This window comes from Hylobates moloch, unplaced genomic scaffold, assembly GCF_009828535.3.
Source record: "Hylobates moloch isolate HMO894 unplaced genomic scaffold, HMol_V3 SCAFFOLD_16, whole genome shotgun sequence".
In the NCBI taxonomy this organism is placed as follows: domain Eukaryota; kingdom Metazoa; phylum Chordata; class Mammalia; order Primates; family Hylobatidae; genus Hylobates; species Hylobates moloch.
This window is the reverse complement of record NW_026652291.1, coordinates 72,408,661-72,433,923: the sequence shown is the minus strand read 5'-3', so window position 1 is coordinate 72,433,923 and position 25,263 is coordinate 72,408,661. Positions and strand designations below refer to the sequence as shown.

General features: G+C 36.7%; 1 protein-coding gene across 3 annotated transcripts in view; it reads left to right on the top strand.

The window, feature by feature from the left end:
• The window catches only part of RALGAPA1 (Ral GTPase activating protein catalytic subunit alpha 1), a 286,431-nt gene that overhangs the window by 179,915 nt on the left and 81,253 nt on the right, over window positions 1–25,263 (top strand). For all 3 annotated transcript variants that reach the window (XM_058429656.1, XM_032134679.2, XM_032134668.3), the window contains 4 exons: window positions 4,271–4,405; window positions 5,118–5,301; window positions 11,152–12,013; window positions 13,659–13,730. In XM_058429656.1, coding sequence (XP_058285639.1) covers window positions 4,271–4,405; window positions 5,118–5,301; window positions 11,152–12,013; window positions 13,659–13,730 — 1,253 coding nt within the window. The remainder of the gene's footprint in view (window positions 1–4,270; window positions 4,406–5,117; window positions 5,302–11,151; window positions 12,014–13,658; window positions 13,731–25,263) is intronic.

Sequence of the window (25,263 nt, the reverse complement as noted above, 5' to 3'; positions counted from 1 at the left end):
AGGAATTTATCCATTTCTTCTAGATTTTCTAGTTTATTTGCATAGAGGTGTTTGTAGTATTCTCTGATGGTAGATTGTATTTCTGTGGGATCGGTGGTGATATCCCCTTTTTCATTTTTTATTGCATCTATTTGATTCTTCTCTCTTTTCTTCTTTATTAGTCTTGCTAGCGGTCTATCAATTTTGTTGATCTTCTCAAAAAACCAGCTCCTGGATTCATTAATTTTTTGAAGGGTTTTTTGTGTCTCTATTTCCTTCAGTTCTGCTCTGATTTTAGTTATTTCTAGCCTTCTGCTAGCTTTTGAATGTGTTTGCTCTTGCTTTTCTAGTTCTTTTAATTGTGATGTTAGGGTGTCAATTTTGGATCTTTCCTGTTTTCTCTTGTGGGCATTTAGTGCTATAAATTTCCCTCTACACACTGCTTTGAATGTGTCCCAGAGATTCTGGTAGGTTGTGTCTTTGTTCTCGTTGGTTTCAAAGAACATCTTTATTTCTGCCTTCATTTCATTATGTACCCAATAGTCATTCAGGAGCAGGTTGTTCAGTTTCCATGTAGTTGAGCGGTTTTGAGTGAATTTCTTAATCCTGAGTTCTAGTTTGATTGCACTGTGGTCTGAGAGACAGTTTGTTATAATTTCTGTTCTTTTACATTTGCTGAGGAGAGCTTTACTTCCAACTATGTGGTCAATTTTGGAATAGGTGTGGTGTGGTGCTGAAAAAAATGTATATTCTGTTGATTTGGGGTGGAGAGTTCTGTAGATGTCTATTAGGTCCACTTTGTTTAGAGCTGAGTTCAATTCCTGGATATCCTTGTTAACTTTCTGTCTAGATGATCTGTCTAATGTTGACAGTGGGGTGTTAAAATCTCCCATTATTATTGTGTGGGAGTTTAAGTCCCTTTGTAGGTCACTCAGGACTTGCTTTATGAATCTGGGTGCTCCTGTGTTGGGTGCATATATATTTAGGATAGTTAGCTCTTCTTGTTGAATTGATCCCTTTACCATTATGTAATGGCCTTCTTTGTCTCTTTTGATCTTTGTTGGTTTAAAGTCTATTTTGTCAGAGACTAGGATTGCAACCCCTGCCTTCTTTTGTTTTCCATTTGCTTGATAGATCTTCCTCCATCCCTTTATTTTGAGTCTATGTGTGTCTCTGCACGTGAGATGGGTTTCCTGAATACAGCACACTGATGGGTCCTGACTCCTTATCCAGTTTGCCAGTCTGTGTCTTTTAATTGGAGCATTTAGCCCATTTACATTTAAGGTTAATATTGTTATGTGTGAATCTGATCCTGTCATTATGATGTTAGTTGGTTATTTTGCTCGTTAGTTGATGCAGTTTCTTCCTAGCCTCGATGGTCTTTACAATTTGGCATGTTTTTGCAGTGGCTGGTACCGGTTGTTCCTTTCCATGTTTAGTGCTTCCTTCAGGAGCTCTTTTAGGGCAGGCCTGGTGGTGACAAAATCACTCAGCGTTTGCTTGTCTGTAAAGTATTTTATTTCTCCTTCACTTATGAAGCTTAGTTTGGCTGGATAGGAAATTCTGGGTTGAAAATTCTTTTCTTTAAGAATGTTGAATATCGGCCCCCACTCTCTTCTGGCTTGTAGAGTTTCTGCCGAGAGATCAGCTGTTAGCCTGATGGGCTTCCCTTTGTGGGTAACCCGACCTTTCTCTCTGGCTGCCCTTAACATTTTTTCCTTCATTTCAACTTTGGTGAATCTGACAATTATGTGTCTTGGAGTTGCTCTTCTCGAGGAGTATCTTTGTGGCGTTCTCTGTATTTCCTGAATCTGAATGTTGGCCTGCCTTGCTAGATTGGGGAAGTTCTCCTGGATAATATCTTGCAGAGTGTTTTCCAACTTGGTTCCATTCTCCCCGTCATTTTCAGGTACACCAATCAGACGTAGGTTTGGTCGTTTCACGTAGTCCCAAATTTCTTGGAGGCTTTGTTCATTTCTTTTTATTCTTTTTTCTCTAGACTTCCCTTCTCGCTTCATTTCATTCATTTCATCTTCCATCTGCGATACCCTTTCTTCCAGTTGATCGCATCTGCTACTGAGGCTTCTGCAATCTTCACATAGTTCTCAAAACTTGGCTTTCAGCTCCTCCGTCTCCTTTAAGCCCTTCTCTCCATTGGTTATTCTAGTTATCCATTCTTCTAATTTTTTTTCAAAGTTTTTAACTTCTTTGCTATTGTTTTGAATTTCCTCCCGTAGCTCAGAGTAGTTTGATCGTCTGAAGCCTTCTTCTCTCAACTCGTCAAAGTCATCCTCCATCCAGCTTTGTTCCATTGCTGGTGAGGAACTGTGTTCCTTTGGAGGAGGAGAGGTGCTCTGCTTTTTAGAGTTTCCAGTTTTTCTGCTCTGTTTTTTCCCCATCTTTGCAGTTTTATCTACTTTTGGGCTTTGATGATGGTGATGTACAGATGGGTTTTTGGTGTGGATGTCCTTTCTGTTTGTTAGTTTTCCTTCTACCAGACAGGACCCTCAGCTGCAGGTCTGTTGGAGTTTACTAGAGGTCCACTCCAGACCCTGTTTGGCTGGGTGTCAGCAGCGGTGGCTGCAGAACAGCGGATTTTCGTGAGACCACCAATTCAGCTGTCTGATAGTTCCTCTGGAAGTTTTGTCTCAGAGGAGTACCTGGCCCAGTGAGGTGTCAGTCTTTCCCTTCTGGGGGGGTGCCTCCCAGTTAGGCTGCTCAGGGGTGAGGGACCCACTTTAGGAGGCAGTCTGTCCGTTCTCAGATCTCCAGCTGCGTGCTGGGAGAACCACTACTCTCTTCAAAGCTGTCAGTCAGACAGGGACGTTTAAGTCTCTGGAGATTCCTGCTGACTTTTTGTTTGTCTGTGCCCTGCCCCCAGAGGTGGAGCCTACAGAGGCAGACAGGCCTCCTTGAGCTGTGGTGGGCTCCACGCAGTTCGAGCTTCCTGGCTGCTTTGTTTACCTAAGCAAGCCTGGGTAATGGCGGGCGCCCCTCCCCCAGCCTCGCTGCCGCCTTGCAGCTTGATCTCAGACTGCTGTGCTAGCAATCAGCCAGACTCCGTGGGCATAGGACCCTCCGAGCCAGGTGCGGGATACAATCTCCTAGTGTGCCGTTTTCCAGGCCCGTTGGGAAAGCGCAGTATGAGGGTGGGACTGACCCGATTTTCCAGGTGCCGTCTGTTACCCCTTTCTTTGACTAGGAAAGGGAACTCCCTGACCCCTTGCGCTTCCCGAGTGAGGCAGTGCCTCGCCCTGCTTCAGCTCGCGCACAGTGCGCTTCACTGACTGTCCTGCACCCACTGTTTGGCACTCCCTAGTGAGATGAAACCGGTACCTCAAGCAGAAATGCAGAAATCACCAGTCTTCTGTGTCGCTCGGGCTGGGAGCTGGAGACCGGAGCTGTTCCTATTCGGCCATCTTGGCTCCCGGCGAAAAAGATCTGGGCCTTCTTATTGTTCCTTATTTTATTTATTTTTTTTGGAAGATAGTTGGGAAATGTCAACCAGAATTACTTGAGTTAGAGAGTTTGTCTTTAAAGATTAGCAGATCTCTTGTTGCTATTTCATTGTCAGTTTCACGGCACTATTTGTGATTCTTTAATACAATGAATTCTGCTATTGTATTCCACATTTTGTATAAAAAGTATCCTGTTTATAGCATTCGTTAGTTTAAAAGTGTCCATCCAGGTATGATGGTGTGCACCTTGTAGTCACAGCTGTTTGGAAGTCTGAGGCTGGAATGTTGCCTGAGCCCAAGAGTTCAAGGCCAGCCTGGGCAATATAGCAAGACTCCATTTCTTTGAGAAAAAACAAAAACAAGAGTGTTCAGTGGATTCATTTAGTAAAATGGGTAACAATTTCAAAAAGTACTTAAGGTAGTCTTACTGGCAGGCTGTTCAGTGAGATGTTGTTAAGTTAGAAAAGGAAAGTGGAAGTAATTATAATATATATGGACTTCCATTTGTGTTCCATTCCTTGTGCAATGAAATAAGTATAGTTAATTGATATGTGTTGTCTTTTAAGCTTGCTGTTTTTATATTAATTTTAACATTTCTGTTTTTATTATGCTTACTGTTTCATTATGCTTGCCCTGACATATGAAAGAGAAACCCACAATAATGTTCATATACAATATCTTAAAATCAGTTAGATCTGGGTAAATATTAATAGTGGAACTTAGGGTTGATGATTCCAGAAACAAATTTTGGAAACTCAAGAATAAGAAAATGAGTTTTTAAGAAGCATATATTTTATGAATGTACAATTATAATGATTCTATTGTTGTTACAGTTGGTAGTATCGTTACTTCTCTGCCTTCTGGACTGGATCATGGCCTTACCTCTAAAGACGCTGCTCCAACCATTTCATGCTACGGGAGCAGAAAGTGATAAAACAGAAAAATCTGTTCTCAATTGCATTTATAAGGTAAACTTCCTTGCTTTATTATTTATTTGGTAACCAAGAGTTTTTAAAACCTAGAGAAATAACATTTCTCAGTATAACATTTTTATTCTTTTAGAGCTAGAAAATTTCTAAGAACACATATTTAGCTTACAGTGCCTAAGGGTAATTTGAAAGTACTTCCTACAAGACACTGTTCTTTCATTGCAAAATTTTGAGAGGAATTAGATCATTGTTACATATGAGTATAATTAAATTTTAGTCATTCTTTGTGAGAGGTATTGAATTTTACCTTGATTTTTTTTTTCTTTTTTTGAAACGGAGTTTCACTCTTGTTGCCCAGGCTGGAAGTGCGATGGCTCAGTCTCGGCTCACTGCAACCTCCGTCTCCTGGGTTCAAGCAATTTTCTTGCCTCAGTCTCCTGAGTAGCTGGGATAACAGGCGCCCACCACCACACCTGGCTAATTTTTGTATTTTTAGTAGACACAGGGTTTCGCCATGTTGGCCAGGCTGGTCTGGAACTCCTGATCTCAGGTGATCCACCTAGCTTGGCCTCCCTGTAATCCCTGCTGGGATTACAGGCATGAGCCACTGTGCCAGGCCTGATGTTTTAAAATATTTGAAATCTTTGCCAAGCTCTTGTGTTACCAGTTGATTTTTATCCTCCTTTAACTTTTATTTATTTTTTTTTTTTTTAAGTAAAACTGGGTGTTTTCTTTTCTCCTGTATTTTCAGGTTTTACATGGGTGTGTTTATGGAGCTCAGTGTTTTAGCAATCCAAGGTATTTTCCCATGAGCCTCTCTGATTTGGCATCTGTAGATTATGATCCTTTTATGCATTTGGAAAGTCTGAAAGAGCCTGAACCTCTGCACTCTCCTGACTCAGAACGATCTTCTAAACTCCAGCCAGTAACAGAAGGTAACATGAATTCTGTTCAGGACAATATTGTTGTTTGGGTTTTCTCAAGGTATAACTTGAGGCCATGGGTGGAAATATTGGAGAAGGAGAATATGTCTTACTTTGTAGTTGTTTAACCATGTATGTATAGCACAAGTTCATTATTAATTAAAGAAATAACTTCACATGCACAATTACTAATATTATATGTTGACGTTCCTTTTATGCAAATTCAGTATTCCTTATCTGAAATGCATGGGGGCCAGAAGTGTTAAAGATTTTGGATTTCTTCACCTTTTGGAATATTTGCATTATACTTACCAGTTGAGCATCCCTAATCTGAAAATCCAAAATCTGAAATGCTCCAATGAGCATTTTCTTTGAGCATCATGCCAACACTCAAAATTTTTGGATTTCAGATTTTCAGATTAGGGATACTCAACATATACTTCTGGCTAAATTATTCTTAGAAGTTCTTTTTGATATTTTATATATAATGGAATTTATATAGAATAAAAAATTTAGTTTTGGAGTCTGACCTGAATTTTGACTCTCAATTGCTGAGTATCTGTTTTCTTATTTGTAAAATGCAGATAATATTAGTTTCCTCTAAGGTTTTTTTAAGTAAGATAATATATGTAAAGCCCTTTGTACAATCCTTACTTAGTACATAGTTAACTCAGTAACATTTTTAAGCCACGTTGTTTCTGCATTCAGAGCATTCTCTCTCTGATAGAAGAGAAAGATACAATAGAAGCAAATAACATTATAATGTAATAGGAGTATAACAATAGAAGTATATATAAGATATAGAGGTAAACTAGAGGAACCCAGCAATTGCTGAAGATTTTAAGAAGGGGAGATAGATGATACAATTTATATTAAGAGCACTTTTGATAATAGTATTTTATAGGAGTTGGTAAATTATGGCCCATGCCTATCGCCTGTTTTTATAGTTTTATTGTGATACATCCATATTGTCATTATGGCTGCTTTTGTATAACAACAGCAGTATTGAGTAACAGTAGAGATTGCGTGGCTCACAAAACCAAAAGTATTTACAATCTGGCCCTTTATAGAAAAAGTGTACTGACTCCTGGTATATTAGATTGATTTGGCCAGTTAACCTAGAAGGTACAGATAGGTTGTCTAGAACATAAATACACTATTGAAATAGGAATTTAAGATTTAAATTGTTTCTCAAATGTAAAAGAGGTATAACAAGCAGTATAAAGCAAAAAAAATTAGGCAAAATTTATATAAGCAATTTAAAATTATATTTTTAGATTTGACATAATAAGATACCATGTTTATTTTATTTAAAAATGTTTATGTGAAAATAATAGTTGACCTTTGCACATTTAAGGTATAAAATGGCAGTTTTTATTCAAGACAATATAGTATGTTTGTTGAACAAAGCAATAGAGTTTGCTTATGTCAAAGGAAGTTTTAGTTTTAGATTTTGTACAAAATTTACTGTGCCAATATCAAGCAGTCACTGTAAAAGAAGCAAAGGAAAAGACGTAAATAGATTAGCTTAATATTGATATCAAATACTCTGTGCAGTACCCTTCTCTAAATGTATCAAGTTGTTCCCTTTGGACTTCCTCAAAGGTTTTAAGGACCAGATAAATGCAGAACCTTTTAGGAACAGCTGTGAGCCAACAGCACATGATTCTCTGGTCTGTAGTGACTACATGCTCTGGGTGTTTTTTAATGTGGTGAAAATGAGTGATCATTGTGCCCTTGTCTAAGGCATGTTTCATCATCTTCAAGTACTTTTTTGGCCAAAGAATTCTAAACATTGAGTGTCCCTAATAAGCTCAGTATTGGATTGAACAAGTCTGATTTGAGAACTATTGGCAGGAGTAGCTGTAATTATTAAATTTACTAAAGAATAAAGCAAGGTAGTGAAGTTGGCTTTTTGTCAAATGGCAGTAGTCTTATTAGCAAAAAGTCATCATTTGCTGGGTCAGAGTGAAAGGAGGCTCCAAAGGATTCATTCTGTCCTAATTATAGTTTCACCTATACTTATTATGCAAAGCTAATATTTAAAGCATTTGCCAAAATTAACTTCCTCTGCATGTTCTATTACAGTGCAGTGAATTGCAGCAGCTTTTTATGTCTTGCTGCTTTTGTACGCCATAATAATCTGTAATTATGGGTTTGCTGCAAATGCTGTAGGATTTGTTTAATCTGACAATCTGAAAAGACAACCCTGAATAGACTTATTTAAATGAATGCTAGTTACACAAAGCCTTAGAAGCATCGATATCTCCATTTTACATTTTCTCACAAGACTGGTTATTTTAGAATTTTATTTTAAATATCTAAACTAGAGAATTTCATGTCTTCTTTGTATCTTAGTAGATAAGTAGAAGAGAGATATGTATGTTCTATAGTTTATAGCTCAAAAATAAGTATAAATAAACTTATTGCACAATTAACACTTTGAGAGATTTTTATCCTTTTATATGTAGATATATATCCTGAATTTAGAGAAGCAACTTAGGGCAGAAAATGCTTTACCTACATCTGAGATTTAAATTTATTCTTTACGTGTTTTCAGTGTGGGTAATTATGACAGAGTTGTGAACAAGCTCATTTAAACTGCATTCTCACTGTCTCTACCTTTGGGAAGAAGATATATGGGATGCTCTGGTACCTGGGCTTGGAGGTTTATGTTTTAGGGAAAGACTTGGCTCATTCTTGGAGTTTATTTATAAGTAGGTTTGAAAAAGAAACTCATAAGAACTATGTTACTTATAATGCTCTTTAATTTGAATGATTTTTTATTGTTTCTATTATATCCAGTTTTGTATGTAAGAGTTTTTAACTCATCTTTACAAATAAATATGCAATTCTTACAGAAAAATGGAGTTTAAGGAATCTAATGTATTTGTGATCATGAATCACAGAGCAAGCCAAAGCCAGGGATTCTTCTCTTTTCTGTGGTTGTTTCTTTTAAATTATACTCTTTCCCTTCTTCAGAGTGTAAACTTCTATGTTATGCAAAGAGGATTTAATGCTTAGAATGAGTCATCTATTTAAGTATGTCACTCAAAAGGGAGAGTGAAGAATAGAAAAATCTTTTTCTATATCAAAAATTTTTAAATGACTAATTTTAATTTTTGTTACCATTTAAAATTTGATTTAGTCTTGATTTTTTTCCATTGATCTTTGCTTTTTATTTAGTAATTTATGCTAAGTAATACTTTTTTGAAGTTCTTGTAAAGAGAGAAAAATAAATTTTGAATTCATTGTTTCCATATCTCATAAAGAAAAAGACAGTTTAACAAAAGAGAAAAAAGTATGGAAATTAGAGCTGTGGTAAAGAGGGAAATAACACTGAGCTGGGAAGCAAAAGACATCTATGGCAGGCAAATCACTTAACTTTGCGAACCCATTTGTCCTCATGTGCAAAATGAGGAATACCAGCTAGATTATCCCCTTATAGTGTGAACATTTATTATATTCTAGGTTATAATTAGTGAAGGGAAAGCAAACACTAGATTCAAGCTACCTGTTTCTTGTCATATAGCTCAAAATACTTTTTACTTTGCTTACATTCTTAAAAATGACGGATTGAATTAAAGTTAATCATTTAGTGTTATTAAGCTAGTGTTGAATGGCTGGTTATTAGTAATAATCATAAAAATAATTTTTTAAAATTTCAATATGATTGGAACTTTTATTTATTTATTTTCTTTTTTATTTTTTTAAGACAGAGCCTCACTCTTGTTACCCAGGCTGGAGTGCAGTGGTGTGATCTCAGTTCACTGCAACCTCCACCTGCCAGGGTCAAGCGATTCTCCTGCCTCAGCCTTCTGAGTAGCTAGGACTACAGGTGGGCGCCACCACACCCAGCTAATTTTTGTATTTTTTGATAGAGACACAGTTTCGCCATGCTGGCCAGGCTGGTCTCGAACTACTGACCTCAGGTGATTGGCCCGCCTCGGCTTCCCAAAGTGCTGGGATTACAAGTGTGAGCCACCACACCCAGCCATTAATTGGAACTTCTAAACTAAGAAATGTTGGGCGGGTACAGTCGCTCACGCCTGTAATCCCAGCACTTTGGGAGGCCCTGGCTGGTGGATCACTTGGGGTCTAGAGTTCGAGACCAGCCTGTCCAACATGGTGAAGCCTCTTCTCTAATATAAAAATTAGCCAGGCGTGGTGGCACATGCTTGTAATACCAGCTATTTGGGAAGCTGAGGCAGGAGAATCGCTTGAACACGGGAGGTGGAGGTTGCAGTGAGCCAAGATTGTGCCACTGCACTCCAGCCTGGGAGACAGAGCGAGACTCCATCTCAAAAATAAAAAAGTAAAAAATAAAAAAATCTGTATTTATTCTGACAAATCGTTAGTTGTTCTGACAGGCCCTAGTGTTCCCAACTGATTAACTGTCAGAGAATATAAATATTCAGACAAGATCACTCTGTTACTGTGGTAGAATAATACAGAAACACAATCACTCTGTAATTATGTCTAAAATTAAGTAGAGACAAGAATGTTTTAAACACACACACACACACACACACACACGCACACACCCTAAACATCCTAACATCAATGACTAATGCTTCTTTACCAAAGACAACTCTCCTCCTACCTCTTAGATGAAACGCATTAAGATAACAGTCAACTAGTTGTCCCTACTTCCTGACACCACTCAATCCCAAACTGGATTCCACATCAACACCCCTCAGAATCACAGTCTTTAGCCCTCCTTAGAATGGCAATCTTTAACTAGTTGGCTTTGACAAATTATTGTCTATCTCCTTTCTCCTTTACCCCGTTACTGTCTCTGTGTTCCCTGTCTTCCTTTTCCCCCTCCCTCCCTTTTCGTCCTCCTTCAGATTCTGACATTGGACATCTTGCCTTTCCAGGCCTCTTAAACTGCTATATTCTTTGAGTTTTCTCTTTTGACTGTTTCCTATGATTTTTTTAGTTATTCGTATGAATATGCTTCTTACCTGTTTTCCTCCATATTGTACTTGAGGAAAAAAAAATATTTCTTGCATACAACTGACTGCTAGACTATACCACATTAACCTGAAGAATACCTTAGAAAAATATAAGTAGGTCCAGCAAATATTTTTGCTTTTAAAATAAAATCTCTTTTGCATACAAGTACTGGCTATACTGACTTGTTTAAATTTATTCTAATTCCCATAGTTTACTTGGAATGTCACCTTTTCTGAAACATTTTTATATTATCTGTAAAAGCCAGATTTAAATGACATTTAAGGCATCTACAAGCTGTCTCTGAATCTGGAATCTATTAATGGAGATAAGAAATTTATTAGTTGAACAGATTGCATTGTGTTTTTGTTTTTGTTTTTGTTTTGTTTTGTTGTTGTTGGAGACATGGTCTTGCTCTGACACCTGGGCTGGAGTGCAGCAGCCACCACACTGGGCTAATTTTAGTATTACTATTATTATTTTTATTCATAGAGACATAGTCTCCCTATGTTGCCCAGACTGGTCTTAAGCTCCTGGGCTCAAGCAATCCTCCCGCCTCAGCCTCCCAAAGTGCTGAGATTACAGACATGTGTTACAGTGCCTGGCCGTCTTTGGCTTTCTAATGTGCATTAGGGATTTCATGATTGATTTATAATACTTCTGATTCTTCAAAAGTGATCTATACATAAAGGTCTTGGTTTAAATTATGGACCCATTAGCAAAAGTTTCAGAAAGGGCTTCCTTATAAACAAAACTTCATCAAAGAATGGTTTTCATCCTTTTTTGCCATCATTACTGTAATATGGAATCAAAATTGGAAATATTAACAATTGTCTAATATTTCATTGTCATATGATTCCCTAGGAAGCAGCAATATTCCCATTCATTTATATTTTTTATTTCCAGCGAAAACTCAAATGCAGCATGGATTAATCTCTATAGCGGCCCGCACTGTTATTACACATCTGGTAAATCACCTGGGCCATTATCCAATGAGCGGTGGTCCTGCTATGCTAACAAGTCAGGTGTGTGAAAATCACGACAATCATTACAGTGAAAGTACTGAACTTTCTCCTGAACTCTTTGAGAGTCCAAATATCCAGTTCTTTGTGTTAAATAATACAACCTTAGTGTCCTGTATCCAGATCAGATCAGAAGAGAACATGCCTGGAGGAGGTTTATCTGCTGGCCTTGCATCAGCCAATTCAAATGTCAGAATCATAGTACGTGATCTCTCTGGAAAGTATTCATGGGATTCTGCTGTACTGTATGGCCCACCTCCTGTAAGTGGCTTGTCAGAACCTACATCTTTCATGCTTTCATTATCTCACCAAGAGAAGCCAGAAGAGCCTCCGACATCTAATGAATGCTTAGAAGATATAACAGTAAAAGATGGACTTTCTCTCCAGTTTAAAAGATTTAGAGAAACTGTACCAACTTGGGATACAATAAGAGATGAAGACGATGTTCTTGATGAGCTCTTGCAGTATTTGGGTGTTACTAGTCCTGAATGCTTACAGAGAACTGGAATCTCACTTAATATTCCTGCTCCACAACCTGTGTGCATTTCTGAAAAACAAGAAAATGATGTTATTAATGCTATCCTTAAGCAACATACAGAAGAAAAAGAATTTGTTGAAAAGCACTTTAATGACTTAAACATGAAAGCTGTGGAACAAGATGAACCAGTACCTCAAAAACCTCAGTCAGCGTTTTATTATTGCAGATTGCTTCTTAGTATATTGGGAATGAATTCCTGGGACAAACGGTAAGCATAAGGGAGAAATTTTTTCTTTTTTTTTTTTTTGGTCTTATTCATCTTTTGATAAAGCATTTTATTTTCTGTTCTTTTCCTCACTAAAATTTTATCTACCAATTAGCTCTTTGCCTCATTTTTTTTGCAGATTTTTTTTGAGACCACTGAGTTATGTTGGGATTCAGGGGAATAAAATAATCCAGCAAATTATCAATATTTTCAAAATAACTACTAGAACTATTTGACTTAGAAATTATAGCTCATTTTTCAACCTTCGTGTAAGCCTAATAATTTTTTTTTTAGAAACTGCAATATGATTATTTCTGGTTTGAATCAGGGAAATTAACTCAAGATTCAAGATCAAATCAAAAAAAGAATCTGAAGTTTTAAAAATTATTTTGTTTTCCGATGCATGTTACAAAACCTTATTAAAAACTTACAATAAACTCATGAGGTATTCAAGTAAGTTAGGTAGGAGCTAAATGAAAAGAACAATGGGCTTAAATCAGAAGACCTAGTTTAAAGTTACTTAACTTTTGAGCCTCAGGCTACAGTCTACAAATTGAGAGTAGTTCCCACCTCACATACTGGGAAGAAATAAATTAGATAATGTACATAAAACACTGGCATTGTACACTAATGTAAAGCATTATTAATATACATTTAGGCTTTAATTCCTATGCATGAAACCCTGTAGGTAGTGGAAGGAGGAGTAATGTATTGTCTCTGTCAATTTATGGTAGGAGGGGAAGCTCAGCTATCAGTGAATGAACAAATCTTAAAGTAATTCAAATGCATGTCAAGCATTGAAATAGAGTTCTGCTTGTTTGCTTAGTGTTTATACTCTGACTTGATTTAAACTCTTCCACTTATTAGAAGGGAATATCCTCTGCCTTATAGGAAAGCCTCTTATTAGAAGGGAATAAGGAATATAGGAAAGCCATTTATTAGAAGAGAATATCCTCTGCCTTATAGGAAATGTTATATCTCAGGAACAGTTTGCCATACGGTATGACCAAATATAGGTAATTGCCACTCAGTTATGGTATAAATGCATTCTACTCTCTTTTGCTGTAGAATGGTCTATATGTTGTCCCTTGGGAAAAATTAAAGATGAGAAGCTGTATTTTACTTCAGCAAGCATTGATTTTATCAAAATAATTTGTACATATTTAGCACCCATGGAAGGGACTTGGTAAAATTATTCACTGCTTTGTAGTCTAAAAATTATAAAACAAGGAAGAAAGAAAATTCCATCTGGATTACACTTGCTTACTTGATAATGATTTAGATTCTGTGAATATTTTATTTCTCATGAGATACAACGTTCTCACATATTTTTATGAGACTCTTGAAAAGAAATACAAAGTACTTTTATCCATTTTCCTGGATATGAGTTTAGGAGGCTCACAGCATCTGCAAGGAAAGATTCAAGTGGCCAATTGATATGATCCACTAGCAGAAATGTATGAAGGCCTGGTGGAAATAATGACATATATTCTTTACGTTTTTTTTAGGATCTGTTCTCCTTTGTGTTAGAAGTATGAAAAGGCAAGAAAAGTATAAAAGTTGCATGAGTAGAGTGGAAAGTATTTCCGGGACTGTCGTGTCATTCACTGCAAAGGTGATGAAAATGTTTATAAATCTCTCTATTTAGGAGGAGCTTTCATCTCCTGAAGAAAAATGAAAAGCTACTTAGAGAACTTAGGAACTTGGATTCAAGGCAGTGGTAAGTTGTTGGAAAATCTTCACATAACTAGCAACTCTCAGGTATTTCTCTTTTAGAATAATACTGTGAATACTATTTTAAATAATGTATAATACTATGTTATTGATTTATAACTTTCTGAGCAATAATTTTTAAAGAAAAATTTAGGACTGCATAGAATGTTGGGTGTCTTTGAATTGTTTATGCCTTTTTTTTTTTTTGAGATGGAGTCTCACACTGTCACCCAGGCTTGAGTGCAGTGGCATGATCTCGGCTCAGCCTCTGGAGTAGCTGGGACTACAGGCACCCGCCACCACGCCTGGCTAATTTTTTTTTGTATTTTTTTAGTAGAGATGGGGTTTCACCGAGTTAACCAGAATGGTTTCGATATCCTGACCTTGTGATCTGCCCGCCTCGGCCTCCCAAAGTGCTGGGATTACAGGCGTGAGCCACCGCGCCTGGTTTGTTTATGCCTTTTTTATGCATTTCAGAATCATCTTTTGAATCACAGAAAACTAATTGGACCTGTAAAATATCCTTTGGTTTTTCCCATATTTAAACAAACCTTAGTCACATCTCTCATTAATTAAATCCAGTGATTCTGACAGATTGGGAAGCAGGTTTGAAAAAAGCTACCCATAGGAATGCATAGTGAATAAGATGATTGAGACCATTCCCACATCAAACAATTCTATATCTTCCTCTCTTCTTTAAAATTTCTGTATTGAGCCATCTTTTCTTGCTCACCTTCAGTTTGAGAAAAGCCTTTTTTTTTCTATTTGTACTTCTGCTTTCTGCCATCTCTGCCTGCTTTAGGATCATCTTCAAAAAGTTATCTCCTCTTTATGTTATATTTCTTCTTGTTCCTCTTAATAAACTTGTTTGTTTTCTGCCTTTAAACAAAACAAAGCATAAAACAAAACTTTCCTCAGTTACTCTACTTTAAAGCTATAGTCCTATCCAGATCTCTCATTCCTTTTACTATCAAATGTATGGAGAAATATGATCTTTACTCACTTCCTGTAATTTCTAACTGGTTTTGGTTGTTGTTTTTAGCTTTTCTCATAATGATCTTAAAAATAATTATTTGGTTATTACAGAAAATATAAAACAAAAATATAATCTATATAACACTGTACTACTTTTTTTTTTTTACAGAGCTGGAATCATAGGGATATTACCAATTTTTTTTTTTTTTTTGCGTTGTATTATATTGTGAGCATTTCCTCAGTCATTTAGATACTCTTCAAAGATAATTTTTTTTTTTTTGAGTTGGAGTCTTGCCCTGTCACTCAGGCTGTCCCTCAGGCTGGAGTGCGGTGGCGCAATCTTGGCTCACTGCAACCTCCGCCTCCCGGGTTCACACCAGTCTCCTGTCTCAGCCTCCCGAGTAGCTGGGACTACAGACGCGTGCCCGCCACCATGCCCGGCTAATTTTGTTTTTGTATTATTAGTAGAAACAGGGTTTCACCATGTTAGCCAGGATGGTCTCGATCGCCTGACCTCATGATCCTCCTGCCTTGGCCTCCCAAAGTGCTGAGATGACAGGCGTGAGCCACCGTGCCCAGCCTAAAAATAATCTTTTATGATGCCAAGTTTTATGATTGTTGGACATTTAAGTTGTTTTTAATTTCTTGCCACAGGATAGAGTCCCAGGAATAGAATTATTTAGGTCAAATCATATCAGGATATTTCATGCCATGTATATTGGGAAATTGCTTCTATTAAGTAATAATTTGTAATTTCACCAACATTTTGTAACAACACGTATATAACTTCAACCTGGACGTCACCAGATACTAATCACCCTTTTTTAACCTTTATAGCTTGAGAAGCAGATCATGGTACCTCTTTAACTTTTTTTCTTTTTTGCTAGTGATGTTAATATTTTCCATATATTTGTATGAAATTTTCGTCTGTTTTCAAATTATCTGTTGGTGTTCTTTTTCTAGTTTTCTATTTAGGAATTTTTCTTAATTGTAAGAACGTGTGTGTGTGTGTGTGTGTGTGTGTCTGTGTGTTTGTGTGTCTGCGTGTGTGTGAGAGAGAGAGAGATTAACTTTTGTGCTATTTGTGGGAGCTTTCCTGGTTGTTTAGTTTTCAGTTTTCAACTTCAGATCATTTAACCTACATATTTTTTCATTTTATGTATCATTTCTCTCAATTTTTTTCTTTGGATTTCTTGAATTATTTGTTGTGCTTAAACAGTTCTGTCTTGAAATCAGTTAAATATTCTAGTACATTTCCTTATTTCTTTCTAGATTTTTTTTTTTTTTTTGAGACAGTCTTCCTCTGTTGCCCAGGCTGGAGTGCAATGGCACAACTTCAGCTCACTGCAATCTCTACCTCCCAGGTTCAAGTGATTCATGTGCCTCAGCCTTCTGACCACACATCACACCTGGCTAATTTTGTACTTTTAGTATAAGAGACAGGGTTTTGCCATGTTGGCCAGGCTGGTCTTGAACTCCTAGCCTCAAGTGATTCGCCTGCCTCAGCCTCCCAAAGTGCTGGGATTACAGGCATGAGCCATGGTGCCCAGCCTTTCCTTCTAGATCTTTATTTCATTGAGGTGGTAATTATTTTACATTTAATTCTTTATTCATTTTGAAGTGTGGTCTGATTTGTGGAATGATAACTGGAACTAGTTTGAATGTTGAAAACCAGTCTATTTTAATAATTTGTTGAATAAACTATACCTTTGCCATTGATGTGATGCTTCCTTTATTAAATATTAAGCTTTCTGCTTCACAGCTGTTTATTTCTGTTGCTTTGTCTATCATTTTTATTTTATTTTTTATTTTTGTTGGCATATTGTAAGTGTATATATTTATTTACTTTTTTTTTTTGTATTATACTTTAAGTTCTAGGGTACCTGTGCACAACGTGCAGGTTTGTTACATACGTATACATGTGACATGTTGGTTTGCTGCACCCATCGACTCATCATTTACATTAGGTATTTCTCCTAATGCTATCCCTACCCCAGCCCCCAATCCCTCAACAGGCCCCAGTGTGTGATGTTCCCCACCCTATGTCCAAGTGATCTCATTGTTCAATTCCCACCTATGGGTGAGCACATGCAGTGTTTGGTTTTCTGTCCTTGTGATAGTTTGCTGAGAATGATGGTTTCTAGCTTCGTCCATGTCCCTGCAAAGGACATTAACTCATCCTTTTTTATGGCTGCATAGTATTCCATGGTGTACATGTGCCACAGTTTCTTAATCCAGTCTGTCACTGATGGACGTTTGGGTTGGTTCCAAGTCTTTGCTGTTGTGAATAGTGCCACAGTAAACATACGTGTGCATGTGTCTTTATAGTAGCATGATTTATAATCCTTTGGGTATATACCCAGTAATGGTATTGCTGGGTCAAATGGTAATTCTAGTTCCAGATCCTTGAGGAATCGCCACACTGTCTTCCACAATGGTTGAATTAATTTACACTCCCACCAACAGTGTAAAAGTGTTCCTGTTTCTCCACATCCTCTCTAGCGTCTGTTGTTTCCTGACTTTTTAATGATTGTCATTCTAACTGGTGTGAGATGGTATCTCATTGTGGTTTTGATTTGCATTTCTCTGATGACCAGTGATGATGAACATTTTTTCATGTGTCTGTTGGTTGCATAGATGTCTTCTTTTGAGAAGTGTCTGTTCATATCTTTTGCCCACTCTTTGATGGGGTTGTTTGTTTTTTTCTTGTAAATTTGTTTGAGTTCATTGTAGATTCTGGGTATTAGCCCTTTGTCAGAAGGGTAGATTGCAAAAACTTTCTTCCATTCTGTAGGTTGCCTGTTCACTCTGATGATAGTTTCTTTTGCTGTGCAGAAGCTCTTTAGTTTAATTAGATCCCATTTGTCAATTTTGGCTTTTGTTGCCATTGCTTTTGGTGTTTTAGTCATGAAGTCCTTGCCCATGCCTATGTCCTGAATGGTATTGCCTAGGTTTTCTTCTAGGGTTTTTATGGTTTTAGGTCTAACATGTAAGTCTTTAATCCATCTTGAATTAATTTTTGTATAAGGTGTAAGGAAGGGATCCAGTTTCAGCTTTCTACATATGGCTAGCCAGTTTTCCCAGTACCATTTATTAAATAGGGAATTCTTTCCTCTGTTTCTTGTTTTTGTCAGGTTTGTCAAAGATTAGATGGTCGTAGATGTGTGGTGTTATTTCTGAGGGTTCTGTTCTGTTCTGTTGGTCTATATATCTGTTTTGGTACCACTACTATGCTGTTTTGGTTACTGTAGCCTTGTAGTATAGTTTGAAGTCAGGTAGCGTGATGCCTCCAGCTTTGTTCTTTTTGCTTAGGATTGTCTTGACAATGTGGGCTCTTTTTTGGTTCCATATGAAATTTAAAATAGTTTTTTCCAATTCTGTGAAGAAAGTCATTGGTAGCTTGATGGGGATGGCATTGAATCTATAAATTACCTTGGGCAGTATGGCCATTTTCACGATATTGATTCTTCCTCTCCATGAGCATGAGCATTCTTCCATTTGCTTGTGTCCTCTTTTATTTCGTTGAGCAGTGGTTTGTAGTTCTCCTTGACGAGAACTTCACATCCGTTGCAAGTTGGATTCCTAGGTATTTTATTCTCTTTGTAGCAATTGTGAATGGGAGTTCACTCATGATTTGACTCTCTTGTTTGTCTGTTAATGATGTATAGGAATGCTTGTGATTTTTGCACGTTGATTTTGTATCCTGCAACTTTGCTGAAGTTGCTTGTCAGCTTAAGGAGATTTGGGGCTGAGACGATGGGGTTTTCTAAATATACAATCATGTCATCTGCAAACAGGAACAATTTGACTTCCTCATTTCCTAATTGAATACCCTTTATTTCTTTCTCTTGCCTGATTGCCCTGGCCAGAACTTCCAACACTATGTTGAATAGGAGTGGTAAGAGAGGGCATCCTTGTCTTGTACCAGTTTTCAAAGGGAATGCTTCCAGTTTTTGCCCATTCAGTATGATATTGGCTGTGGGTTTGTCATAAAATAGCTCTTGTTATTTTGAGATACATTCCATCAGTACCTAGTTTATTGAGAGTTTTTAGCATGAAGGGTGGTTGAATTTTGTCAAAGGCCTTTTCTGCATCTATTGAGATGATCATGTGGTTTTTGTCGTTGGTTCTGTTTATATGATGGATGACGTTTATTGATTTGCGTATGTTGGACCATCCTTGCATCCCAGGGATGAAGCTGACTTGATCATGGTGGATAAGCTTTTTGATGTGCTGCTGGATTCGGTTTGCCAGTATTTTATTGAGGATTTTCGCGTCATGGATATTGATCTAATATTCTCTTTTTTTGTTGTGTTTGCCAGGCTTTGATATCAGGATGTTGTTGACCTCATAAAATGAGTTGGGGAAGATTCCCTCTTTTTCTATTGATTGGAATAATTTCAGAAGGAATGGTACCAGCTCTTCTTTGTACCTCTGGTAGAATTTGGCTGTGAATCCGTCTGGTCCTGGACTGTTTTTGGTTTGCAGTCCTGGACTGTTTTTGGTTTGTGGGCTATTATTGCCTTAATTTCAGAGCCTGTTACTGGTCTATTCAGAGATTCAACTTCTTCCTGGTTTAGTCCTGGGAGGGTGTATGTGTCCAGGACTTTATCCATTTCTTCTAGATTTTCTAGTTTATTTGCATAGAGGTGTTTATAGTATTCTCTGATGATAGTTTGTACTTCTGTGGGATTGGTGGTGATATCTCCCCTTTATCATTTTTTATTGCATCTATTTGATTCTTCTCTTTTCTTCTTCATCAGTCTTGCTAGCAATCTATGAATTTTGTTGATATTTTCAAAGAAACAGCTCCTGGATTCATTGATTTATTTGAAGGGTTTTTTGTGTCTCTGTCTCTTTCAGTTCTGCTCTGATCTTAGTTATTTCTTGCCTTCTGCTAACTTTTGAATTTGTTTGCTCTTGCTTCTCTAGTTCTTTTAATCGTGATGTTAGGGTGTCGATTTTAGATCTTTCCTGCTTTCTCTTGTGGGCATTTAGTGCTATAAATTTCCCTGTAGGTGTATCTATTTAATGGGGTAGATAAGATGTTTTGATACAGACATGCAATGTGTAATAATCACATCATGGAAAATGGGGTATTCGTTCTTTTTCTTACATTCTAGTTGTACTCATTTATCTTTTTTTTCATGTAATCTTGCTCCTTCTAACACAGTCTTCTGGTTAGATTTGTCTATCATTTTTGTGTAAATATTACACTTTAATATAGCTTTATAATATATTTTAATATCTGATAGGCCAAGTCTTCTTCCTCACCCCACCCACACACATTATTCCTCTTTTCTTTGATATTCTCACCTACTTATTCTTCCAGATACATTTAAAATTACGCTGTTGTTTTTCAGAAAAAAAATCCCATTGGTATTTGATTGGATTTTCAAGAAAACTCTCATGTAGAAAAAGCAGAGCACCATTATAATCATCATTCTTCCCATTAGTAATTATAGTATGTTTTCATTTATTCTGAGACCCAGACATTTCTTGTTTGTATATTTCTAGGTGTTTTTTTGTTTTATTGATATTCTGAATAGGATTTTTCCCCCATTACGTTTTCTAGGTTTTTCTGTTTTTAATATTTACTTTGTTTACAAACACTGAAGTGAATTCTCTTACTGATTTTAAACATTTTATTGTCTGTCTCAGGATTTGTCTAGATATATAATCATTATCTACAGATAATCTCCTTTCTAGTAGTTATGCTTGTTTTTGCTTATAGCATGTCTTATTGCACTGACCAGAACTTGCAGGATAATGTTTAATAGTATAGTAACAGTGGACATCCTTGTCTTTCCTGATTTAGATGAAAACAACTCTTCTGTTTCATCATTAAGGAAGATATTAGTTATTAGTTTAAAAAAGATAATTTTTATTATGCTGAGAAAGTACCCTGTTTTCTAGGAGTTCTTATATGGAAAGGATGTTAAATTATATCAAAATTATTTTCAGCATGTATTCAAATTTTCATATAGTTTTGATTTTTTAACTAATTGGTGTATATTGTATTTTAATATCACTAGACTGCTAATATCAAATGATATTTGCATTTTTGAGCTAAACCCTGCCTGATCTTTTGGCTTCCCGTTGTGTTAGATTTACCAGAATTTCATTTTGAGTTCAGGTATAGTCCACTATTAGCAGATTATATAGTCATTTTTTGTCCTGTTCCTGTTATGTTTTTAGAATTGAGGTTATACCCAGCTTCATAACGTGAATATTATCTGTTGCTTAAAATTTTGGAAGGAATCATAAAATTTCTAATTTTTCTTTCCATTTGTTTCATCCTTGTTACTCTTTTCAGGTTTTCTTTTAGCTCTTGGGAAAATTTTACTTTTTGTTTTGTTTTGTTTTCTATTTTCTAAAAATCCATTTCATTGAGACTTCTAAATAGATACTAGTAGAGATTCATACATGGTGTTATAATTTTTATTAAATTTCCTTTTTCATTTTAGTTTTTTGTGGTTTTTTAAAATTTTCTTGATGTAGACAATCTGCTTAGTCTTTTCAAAGAAACAGATCCTAATTTGTTACATTCTGTTACATTCTGTTTCTAACTCATTATTTTCTGTTTCTTTTTTTTATAAAGTTTATTTCCTTTTTCTTATATCTGGAATTGATTTCTATTTATCTTTGTTTTATTCTTTATTATTTAACAATGAAATAATCTTAGGCTGTAAATTCACCCCCTTCCCCCCACCCACCGCCGCCACCCACCCACACACACATACAGGATGGAGTTTTGCTGTTGTCACCCAGGCTGGAGTACAATGACATGATAACAGCTCACTGCCACCTCCGACTTCGGGGTTCAAGTGATTCTCCTGCCTCAGCCTCTTGAGTAGCTGGGATTACAGGCATGCACCAACACGCCCAGCTAATTTTTGTATTTTTAGTAGAAATGGGGTTTCACCATATTGGCCAGGCTGGTCTCGAACTCCTGACCTCAAGCGATCTGCCTGCCTCAGCCTCCCAAAGTGCTGGGATTACAGGCATGAGCCACTGTGCCCAACCTAATTTTTGTATTTTTAGTAGAGATGGGGTTTCACCATGTTGGCCAGACTGGTCTGTAACTCCTAGCCTTAGGTGATCCACCCACCTCAGCCTCCCAAAGTGCTGGGATTACAGGTGTGAGCCACCACTCCCAGTCCCCCTCCTGTCCATTCTTGAAGTCTCAGCTTAAACATCACTTTATATGGAAAGCTTTACCTTAGGAATCTACTCCTATGCTTCACCTTCCTTCCCAGACTATGTTTGAATCTCCTTCCATATGCTTTCACAGAACCCTGTAGCATGTCCCTGTCATAGCATTTATCATATTGCATATTTATTATTATCATTATTGTTTAGCTATTCTTATTCTTTCCAAGACGGTTATAAGAACTCTCTAAGTAGTCTGTGGGTTCTCAATTCTGATTGTTCTCCATAACAATTTATCTTGGTACTAGATAGTCAAGTCCTTGGGAACAGGAATCATACCACTTTTTCTGTCTTGCTTAACTCAGAACTACCTAGCTCCTACCTCTACTGCTATACTGAAACTGTCTTTTGAAGGTTAGCATCCTGACCATCAAGTCTAAAGTTCTTTTAGTCCTCACCAGCCTCATTAATTTATCTGATTAAATTTAAATTTAACTTCATAGGTGTGTTTTAAAACTAGAGCAGTTTTAGATTTACAAAAGAACTGATAGGAAAGTACAGAGTTTCCATATATTCTCCATTCCCCCTGTAGAGTTTCCCCTATTACTTACATCTTACATTAGTGTCTGAAGTCCAAAGTTTACATTAGGGTTCATTCTTTGTATTGGTTTTGATAAATAAGTACTGACATGTATCTACCATTAGAGTATCACACAGAATAGTTTCACTGCTCTAAAAATCTATTGTATATTAAATCCCCTAAATATCTAATACTGTTATCTAGTCTGTCTTTTTAAAATTCTCTCTGATCATTTTAAAGTCCTCTCCCCCAACTTCTATGACACTAAAATTACTCAGTTCAACTCCTAATTCTCTAATTATTTCAGGTCTTCACTGGTTCATTTTCTGTTTCTTACCTTCATAACATAGGTATCTCCCTCATTTTTTTTTTACCTGCCTCTCTACTGTCATTTCTAGGTCACATTTCTTTTCAAAATCAGATCTTCCTCCTGATCGTCATATTTATATTTAGAAGTACCCTTTCAGAGTTACCCAAATTTGACCATTTCCCTTTCCCTTGCCCTTAGGTTTTCATAATCATGGTGTCCATTCTTCTTTTTATCTCTCAACTCTGTCTCTTCTTGCCTTTACTGCTCCCAACTCATTGTTTCATGTCCTTATCACTTCTTTCCAAGTCAGTTTTAACAACTGTCTAAGTATTCTGTGGGATCTCATCTCCTGACTCTTCCCCATCTAGACAATCCTGACCACTAACATAATCTTTCTAATGTTAAAATTTGATGTTCATGAGAACACTCCTTAGTGACTCCCTAATAATGCCTGCCCAGAATCTTCAGTCTAGAGCTCAACCCATACCAGCCATCTTGGCTATTCAGTTTCTTTAAATTACCTTATGCTTTTTTATTTCTTGGCTCCTGCTAAACTGCCTCCGTTCTCATACATACCTTGAATGAATTGTGGTATGAATACATACCTCAATTCTCATACAAACCTCCATTCTCATACATACCTTGAAGGGGAGACATTGCCTTGAGTCAGCATAAATTTTTTTATACACTACATTAAATGAATGCATGACATTTATTTGTTTGCTTTTTAAAAATAATTTTAAAGAAAACTACATAGTTTTTTTTAATACAATAAGCTCAAGTAAAAATTCATTCTAATTACATGACAGTAAGACAACTTTTGAGCTTTCTTCTTAAACCAGGAAACCCGGAAACAAACCTGATTACTTGTCTAGGGAGGACTAGGGAGGAAGAAAATGAAAGATTACTTTGTTAACAGACTTACTTCACTAGACCATTTATAGATTCTTTATTTTCTTTGCCTAGACTAATTGTTTCCTATTCCTTGTGGTTGAACCACCAGAGTTTTAAATTTCAAATCACAAAATGATATGTATTATTATTTTATTGCAAGGTATATACAGGGATTTAGAAATACTTAAAACTTGACAGATGTCACTTTGAGTTTTCCAGTAGTGAGCTAATAATATTTTGCCAGTACTACACATATTCTTATAGAACATTTGTAGTTGCAAGTTCACTAATTTTAATTATTTTTTCTAATACATTTGCCTCATTATTCACTATTGTGGTGCATATTAATCTGATGACAATATAAAACATTTTAGCAGCCATAGTTAGTAAGTAGAAAAATGAGAAGGAGTAGTGAAAGATTAATTGACATAAAGGGCAGCTGAGCTCTGCTTCTGTTTTATTGCATTTTAAAGATTTATTTTCTGTTTTTTTCCTATACGGCACATATACTTTTCTCAACTGTTAAATTTATATAGTATTAGATGAAGATTTCTATCCAGCTCTTCCCAATTTTATAAATTATTATTTATGAGCTCTAATTGATAGCCCTTTACCTGAAGAAGCAAAAACACTGAAGTTTTTTTTCTTTCACAATTAGAATTTACACGTAATAGGCGCTTTCAAATTAAAATTTTAATAGCTTGACTGAGACTTATTTTACATGCAATACAGTTAATTCATTTAAAGTGTACATATTTTTAGTATATTCACAGGGTTGTACAACTATCACCCCAATCTAATTTTTAGATTATTTTAGTCCCTCTGAAAAGAAACCTGGTATCCATTACCCACCAGCCTTTCTTTCCCCCTAGCCCTAGATAACACATATCTACTTTCTGACTATAAATTTGCCTATTCTGGACATTTCATATAAATGGAATCAAATAATATGTGGGTTTTTGTGGCAGCTATTTTTTACTTAGCGTGATGATTTCTTTTTTTATTATTAATTTTTTTTGCACACAAAAACAAACATTTTCTAATAATACATACAAACAAAAAGATGTGTATCAAACATATTAGGAAGGTTGCACATGGGAAGTCGGGGAATAGAAATGGGGGGTGGGAGTTAAAATAAATGAGAGAGGGACTTTATATGGATCAGTGATAACTCAATCCTCTATTTGACAAAGAAGAGGGAGAAGGAAGAGGAAGAAAAAGAAAGTGGGATAAAGGATCAGAAAGGGAGGAAAATAGAAAAAATTAGAGTATGACTCCAGGGTAGACCTGTTTTGTTGTCACTGAGTTGGTTGGTTAGTTTGTCTGTTGTATTTTTCATGTTTCGCCATGTTGGCCAGACTGGTCTCAAACTCCTAGCCCGAAGTGATCAACCCGCCTCGCCCCCCAGAGTGCCGGGACCACAGGCGTGAGCCACCACGTCCAGCCCCCACATTGCTTCTGGCCTCCGTGGTAGACCTCCGAGACGGAGCGGCCGGGCAGAGGCGCTCCTCACTTCCCAGACGATGGGTGGCCGGGCAGAGGCGCTCCTCACTTCCCAGAAGATGGGCGGCCGGGCAGAGGGGCTCCTCACTTCCCAGACGATGGGTGGCCGGGCAGAGGCGCTCCTCA